Source organism: Myotis davidii, unplaced genomic scaffold (genome assembly GCF_000327345.1).
Source record: "Myotis davidii unplaced genomic scaffold, ASM32734v1 scaffold656, whole genome shotgun sequence".
Taxonomy (NCBI): domain Eukaryota; kingdom Metazoa; phylum Chordata; class Mammalia; order Chiroptera; family Vespertilionidae; genus Myotis; species Myotis davidii.
Genome location: NW_006287544.1, coordinates 93,664 through 102,015, shown reverse-complemented (window position 1 = coordinate 102,015; position 8,352 = coordinate 93,664). Strand labels below are relative to the sequence as shown.

The 8,352-nt window shown below is 39.0% G+C and overlaps 1 protein-coding gene across 1 annotated transcript in view; it reads right to left on the bottom strand.

Annotated features, from left to right (window-relative positions):
• The window catches only part of EEA1 (early endosome antigen 1), a 112,848-nt gene that overhangs the window by 14,651 nt on the left and 89,845 nt on the right, over positions 1-8,352 (bottom strand). Inside the window, exon 22 of the mRNA XM_015561064.1 lies at positions 2,899-3,081. Within this exon, the coding sequence (XP_015416550.1) occupies positions 2,899-3,081 (183 nt within the window). The remainder of the gene's footprint in view (positions 1-2,898; positions 3,082-8,352) is intronic.

Below are 8,352 nucleotides of genomic sequence, written 5' to 3'. Positions count from 1 at the left end.
CAAATTCACCAAATGGCGTAACTACCGGCGCAATGACCAGTAGCTATGACGTGCACTGACTACCAGGGGGCAGGCGCTCAATGCAGGAGCTGCCCCCAGCCCATAGGCCCTGACCGGCTGTGGCGGTGGGGGCAGGGGCAGGGCCATTGAGCGGGCAGTGCCAGGCCAGACAGGTGAGAGCGGGGACACAGATCACCCCGCTGGTTGCCCCACAGATTGGCCCCGATTATCTCCCTTCCTCTCTCTCTCAAATCAATCAATAAAGTAAAAAAAATAATAATTTAGCCCTAGCCAGTTTGGTTCAATGGATAGAATGTCGGCCTGTGGGCTGAAGGGTCCTAGGTTTGATTCCGGTCAAGGGCACATGCCCGGGTAATAATAATAATAATAATAATAATAATTTAAAGCTATGTAGAGAGGATATGATCAGGTGTTTTTTTTTCTTTTCTTATAACAACTCTTACTAACATTGAACTTAACTAATCTATCTATATAAAACCCCAATATGCAAATTCACCAAATGGCGTAACTACCGGCGCAATGACCAGTAGCTATGACGTGCACTGACTACCAGGGGGCAGGCGCTCAATGCAGGAGCTGCCCCCAGCCCATAGGCCCCAGGTCAGCCAAGGCAGGTGCCAGCAGGACCCCCTGATTGCCCTGCCAGTCACCCTGTAGAGGGAGGCAACTGACAGTAGCAGTGGGAGGGTGGGGAGTGGGGCTGGCAAGTGGGCAGGCCTGTGGGGTCCCGGACTGCAAGAGGGCACAGGCCGGGCTGAGGGACCCCCCCCAAGTGCACCGAATTTCATGCACTGGGCCTCTAATATATATAATCTAACTGTTGGCACTACAAAATTATTTTACTCAATTTCCTATTTTAAAAAAATATATTTTATTTATTTTATAGAGAAGAAGAGAGAGGGATAGAGAATTAGAAACATAGATGAGAGAGAAACATCGATCAGCTGCCTCCTTCATGCCTCCTACTGGGGATGTGCCCACAACCAAGGTACATGCCCTTGAACAGAATCAAACCTGGGACCCTTCAGTCTGCAGGCCGACACTCTATCCACTGAGCCAAACTGGTTAGGTCTCAATTTCCTATTTTTGTGTCAAATCATTAGTCACCACTGATTCCTTACAGACTGTATGTATCAAGCCCTTCTATTTCATCTTGTCTATCTCAGAAACCCTTTCTGTTCCATCCTCTTTAACCTCAATCCTAGTTCTAATCAAGTCCTACCTTGATTACTGGAATGTGTGATGGAAGGAAGGGAAGAGAGCCTGTTCACTAATCTCTCTAACACTAGTTTACCCCAGGTCCAATCCCAGCGATCTATAAACCACTTCCAGGTCAAGTTGCCTAAATAACTATTTTCTTCATTTTACTCCTCTTCTTTTCCCCCCCAAATGTAAAGTCCAATCATCCTTGCTAGGCATCTAAGATACTTCACAGTTTGATTCCAACCTTTTTAACCTTAGTTTCTAAACACAAACCAGCATTCTAGTAAGACAATTATGTTAATTGTCTCCTGACTTTGCTCATTCCCACTGCAGCATCTTTTCTCAAACGTGCCCCTGAGTGAAATGATCTTTCTCAAGACAATCTCTGTATTCAAATTCCCTGTATCCTTCAGGACCTGGTCCAGTCCTACCTCCTTCATAAAGCCTCCCCTATAGCAACAGACAATGAATAAAATACAAACCTAGTATATTTACATACATTACATATATAAATACTCTATGATTTTCAGAATTTTTAATAATGCACTTTAAATTACAAACAAAAATTCAAACACAAAACACAAATATTATATTTCAGAAAAAAGAAAAAAACAGAAAGACAGAATTGGCTTATTCTTCTATGAGAGAATATAAATGTTCCATTTCCCTTAGAAAACTGATACCTTAATGTTACATAAAAATTATTTACTCTTTTTCCATATCCTTCATTTTAATAAACATGATACTTTATCTAATCAAATAGTATTCCATATCTATACTAATAAAAGGGTAATATGCAAATTGGTCGGGACACCCTCACAGTAATGACTGAACAGCAAGCTGCATGGGGTGACCAGGCCAGCAGGGGGAAGGCAGGGGGCAGGGGCAGTGAGGGACAACCAAACAACGGAACCGTAGGCTACGTAGGGCGACCTGGTGGGCAGCGGGGGCAGTGAGGGATGACCAAACGACTGAACAGCAGGCTGTGTGGGGGCAACCAGGCCAGCAGGGGGGGCAGTTAGGGGCAATCAGGCAGGCAGGCAAGTGATCAGTTAGGAGCCAGGGGTCCTGGATTGTGAGAGGGATGTCCCAGATTGGAGAGGGTGCAGGCTGGGCTGAGGGGGACCCTCCCTCCCCCCGTGCATGAATTTCGTGAACTGGGCCTCTCATGCTTAGATTATTAATGCTAAATTTACTTTGAGCTATAACCTCCAAATTTTAATCATCAGGCATTCCAGTAGTCTTAAGAAGGTAACAAATATATAAAACTAAAGTCATATTACCTGATAAGAAACAATAAACTGCTTTCATTTTCACAAGTAGTTTACATTTAAAACTCCTTAGATTTTTTAACTGTAAGACATTTTAGAGTTTTTATTTTACATAAAGATAGCAAAGTCCCTAGATAAGCTAATATGTTAGCAATTAATAAATTCCCAACTTTTTACTATTACTGGTGTTATTTTTAAATGCATATACTTATACATGTATTTTGTTATAAGACAATTTCATTTTTAAAATGCATGCTTCTCCAAAAATAATAATTTAATAGAAAACAAGTGCAAAATTCCACAAATATTAACATTCCCTTGCCCATTTGGGTTGAAATCAATCATTTACTGAATGTCTATAAACAACTTACTGATTTTTATGAAAAAATATAGTTTACTATACCTTAAGGTCTTGCCTTGTTGCAAGAAGTTCAGATTCCTTCCCATACAAATCAGACTGAAGCTGTTTTAGGTTTTCCTGACTTTTTTCATATGTGTTTTGTAACGTTGACATTTTCTCCTTCTCTGTTGCAAGTTCCCGCGATGCCTGGGTTAGCTGCTGCTGTAGTTTATTCTCAAGCTCTGTCTGAAACATACAATAACTATTTAAAACGGTATGCATGCCAAAAATCAGGTACAAATATAAAATGAAATCCACACAATTAAGAAGATTCCAAGGACAGACTAAACTGCATCCATGCCCTGTAATTATTTTACTTTAGTAAAGAGTAACATACTTACCTTATAGTTACAAAGTTAAAGAGTTACAAAATCCAACAAGTCCCAATTTCAAATCCAAAAAATTAAAAACCAATTAAATAAAGAAGGAAGGCATGTCATTGGGAAGTCCTAAGTATCAAGGTCTCAAGAAACTGAGGGTAACGACCACATTCTGATGGAAGACGTAGCACTAAAGGCTGTATGTACTAGTAGAAGATGATATAGCTCAAAGTTAAACTAAAGGAAATTTCTCCATGAAACAAATTAAAAAGCCATTACTGGGTTGAAGTTATTGGTTTTTCTCCTTGAAATTAAAAAATAAATTAGGAAATTTCTCCAGGTCATCTTTATTATCATCAAGGCAGAAAAGAAAATCTTCCAAGGTCCAACTCCTCTAAACTCTAAAGTTGTCTTTAGTTTTTAAGAAGACTCAGTAGCTATGCACAAATTATGGCATAATTAAAATGCATGTGTGCGCAATATTAAAATAAGAACTTGGCTTTTAACTATACTCCTTCAAATAAGTTGCTATGAGGTCACCAGCAACCATCTTGTTCCAAAATCCGATAGTTACGTTTTTGTCCACATCTTACTTGACCTCCCTGCAGTACTTGAAATACTTGATAGTGTCCCATCCTAGAAACATTCTTCAACCTGGTTTCCAGGCACCTATGTTTTAGGTTCTCCTACCTCACTGGTCATTCCTCCTTAAAATCTTTTATTAGCTCCTCTTCTTATGTTTGACTTCTCAACATTATAGAGCCCAACTTTCTGTCCATGGCCCTCTTCTGTTCTATATAGTCTCTATCTGTAAGATCTCAACTAGACTCAAGGCTTTAAATATTGCCCGACTGGTGTGGCTCAGTGGTTGAGCATCGACATATGAACCAGAAGGTCATGGTTTGATTCCCAGTCAGGTCATATGCCCGAGTTATGGGCCCGATTCCAAGTGTGGGGTATCCAGGAGGCAGCTGATCAATGATTCTCTCTCATCATTGATATTTCTATCTCTCTCCTCCTCCCTTCCTCTCTGAAATCAATAAAAAATACATTTTTTTAAAGATCATTTATTTTAGCTTTAACCTCTCCGCCTAAACCCTGAGTTCATTATCCAAGTACTTCCCTGGCATCTCTACATGAGTGATTGACAGATAATCTATCTCAAGCAGAATTTTTTGTTAATGACAGCAACCCTTCTCATCAAAAAGCTACTACTACCCCCAGTAAATATGGTCATCCATCTACTTGCATGAGTCCCAAACCTAGAGTTATTCTTGATTCCTCTTTCATCATCTCTTACCTTCTTATCTAACAGCAAATCCTGATGACTCAACTTCCAAAGCATATTCCCAAATCATCCACTTCTAACACTTTAGTTCATGCCATCATCATGTACTTTCTGAACTACTGCAATAGTTTTGCAATGCCTTCCTTGCTTGCTTTTTTATCTCCCTTTAGTCAGGCTGTACTATTCTCTGCGCAAAATTCTCCAACTGAGTCTAACTGTCCTTAGAATAAAATATATCATTCTCTGTTATCTTATAATCAACATGTTTGCATGTATATGCTTTAGTCCCTGTTTACTTCTCTTGAGCTCACCTCATATCACTCTTCTCTCCCACTATACTTAACCTATATTAGTCTTCTCTTTTTAGAAATACCAAGCTTGTTCTAGCCTTGAAGTCTTTGTACTAGTTGTCTCCCCTGACCTTTATATTTCATATATTATCTCAAATCTCTTCAGAAAGGCTTCTTTGATCACCCAACCTTCAATAGGGCTCTATCCCATCACTATCTTTCACATCACCTTGTTTAGTTTCTTCCCCCAAGAAAGTGTAAGTTCTATGAGAACAGGTTCCTCGTCTGTTCATGGCTATATCTCTAACATCCAGAATTGTGCCGTGGCATAAAATAGGTGCCTAGCAATATTTCTTGAATAAATGAGTGACAAATAGATTTGAAGTAGAAAAGCCTGAAATGTCAAAGGGATTATTGGTCCAGATAAGAGAAAAAGACAACCTAGACTAAGACTGTGGCAGTGGGAAATGAAAAGAGAGCATGGATAGAGACCAAGGAGGCAGACTGACAGAGGGTGGTGCTCACTACCTATAGAGACAAATGGGGTTGGTTTCTCCACACAATGTCTGGTAACATCCCATGTCACCTCCCTTTCATTTCCTATATTTTAGATTTTTCATGATGAAGAATTCCTGGACATCTTTTTCCTTGTTGAAGACTATACTGTATTTACACATTTTCTTTTGTAGAACATTGCTTCTTTTCTTTAACATTTTTCACATGTCCTCTGTTCTTTAGTAACTTTTATGGCTTTCATCTAATCTAAGCCCTCTGAGAAGTCTCAACAATGACCATAATGGCCCTTCAGGCTTATATTTGAGCCTTCACTATCTTTATTCTGACAGATTGATTCACTCATTTCTTTAAAAAAAATAGTGATAGTTCATTTGTGAAAAGACACAGTTCTCTGACTTTAAGGAACTCAAATCTAGTAGCGGGGAAGTGAAATTAAAAACAAACAAACAACAACAAAAAAACAGCCCTAGCTGGTTTGGCTCAGTGGATAGAGTGTCAACCTGCAGATTAGAGTCCCAGGCTCAATTCCGGTCAAGGGCACATGCCCGGGTTGTGGGCTCCATCCCCAGTAGGAGGTGTGCAGGTGGCAGCCAATCAATGATTCTCTCTCATCATTGATGTTTTTATCTTGCTCTCCCTCTCCCTTCTTCTCTGAAGTCAATAAAAATATTTTTTAAAAAAGATCAAGGCAACAGTTTGATAATTGCTTTAATAGCAGTAAAAGTAAAGCCCCAAAGAAGAATACAGAAAAGCCAATCTTTTTCAATTTATCCTTTACAAACGTACATTTTTTTTCCCTTAAGAAAGACAAGCAAAAAAAACACACCCCTCCAATATTAAAATTTTTAAGTGGAAATAACTATACAACATCTACTGTGATTTGGATTAATCTAATTTTGTGGCCTCAACTCCCCTCACTTTTCTACTTACCATGCACTCCAATAGCTAATGTTCTAAATGTTCAAACTTTGCTAATATTATTTTCTGTCTCTGAAATGCCTGACTTGCATCTTTTCTTAACCTTGTAAAATTATAATTAGAAAGGCAGTCACAATTTCCACTAAGTTCTAATTTTTCTTATATTTCTATTTAAGTTCTTATTCCATTCTCCTTTATTTATTACAGTTTTCTTTACATACCTGCGCCCTCATTAAATTATAAGTTATTTAAGAGTAGGGGACCATATCGTATTCATCCTGTGATTCTTGATCAATGGCTCCTAAACCATCATATGTGTGATTTTATATATGTAATAATTATATGTAAATATATGTAAATCAAAATATGATTACATGTAAATATATACATAGAAAATATCTATGTTTTATATATATATGAGTGTACACATATATAATATACATCTACATACATTTAAACATTATGCTTGATTTTCCTATTTCAATGTGGACCACTGATAACTTTGTCACAGACCATCACTGCATGGCCTACCATGTACACTAATACTCTTAGATCATAGTTTGCTATACTTTCATATAATATCCAACATACTACACTGTGCACAGTAATAGGTGCTTTAACTAAATACATTATCTCAATTATTACAACTAGTGATAATGCATACAAACAACTCTATGACCCCATTTTATTTAACTCAGAAAGATGAATCACTTCCCTGTGAGCATAAACCTAATGTATGTTATATAAAATTTAAATTCAGATTTGATTGGCTCTAAAATTTATCTTTTTTCCATGATGTTACACTGATCCTCAACAAAACCCTAACTATTCTTGCCTTTCAATGATTCTCCAGTTACTTTAAATTTCAAGTCTAATCTACAGAGACTAGTTATCCACCCAATACTCCCCAAAATGCTGTCTTCCCCAAGGTTAAAAATGTATTTTTTAGCCCTCGCTGGTTTGGCTCAGTGGATAGAGTAGTGGCTTGTGGATTGAAGAGTCCTGGGTTCGATTCCAGTCAAGAGTATGTAATTTGGTTGCAAGCTCTTCCCTAACCTGGGCCCCGGTCAGGGCTTGTGCAGGAGGCAACCAATCGATGTGTTTCTTTCACACTGATGTTTCTTCACTCTGTCTTTCCCTCCCTCTTCACTCTCTCTAAAAATCAATGGAAAAATATCCTCAGGTGAGGATTTAAAACAACAACAACAAAAAATACATTCCTTATTCTAGCACCCATACACTAACATTAGTAAACTACTACTATGGCTGAACGTTCATGTCTCCCCTTAAATTCATATATAGAAATCCTAACCCCCAATGTGATTGTATTTGGACGTGGTGCCTTTGGGAAGTCACTAGGTCATGAGGGTGGAGCCCTCATGAATGGAATTAGTGCCCTTATAAGATGAAATATAAGAGTGATAATCTCTCTCTGCCATATGAGGTTACAGTGAGAAAGCTGCTCTTACAAACAGGATATGGACCTTCACGAGACACTGGATATGTCAGATGCCTTTATCTTAGACCCCCTAGACTCCAGAACTGTGAGAAATAAATGTTTATTTTTCAACCACCCAGTCTATGGTATTTTTGTTATAGCAGTTGGAACTAAGACAACTACTAATAAGAACATCCTATCTAATAAAAGAGAAACATGGTAATTGGTGTACAACCACTACCCTTCCCATTGGCTAATCAGCAAGATATGCAAATTAACTGCCAGCCTAGATGGCGGCCGGCAGCCAGGCAGCTTGAAGCTAACATGAGCCTTGCTTGCTTCAGTGATGGAGGAAACCAATGTTCCCCGCCTGCCTTGCAGGCCTCTAAGCCTACAATTTGAAACATTTTAACAAATATAGAAGCTAAAAAAAAAACCCAGAAACCAGCTTTCAGTGAGCTGGGATCTCAGAGCTAGAGTCAGAGCTGGAGTTATACATTGTTTCGAACCGAAACAAACCAGATACCTACTTTCAGCAGCAGAGGCCTAAGAGCTGGAGCCTCAGAGCCAAAGCTGGCCCAAAATTAAAAAAAAAAGAAAAGAAGGAGGGGTGGGGGCCTTCAGCCCCCCGCCAGCCTGAAAACAGCCCTCAGCCCCTCACCCAGACTGGCCAGGCACCCCAGTGGG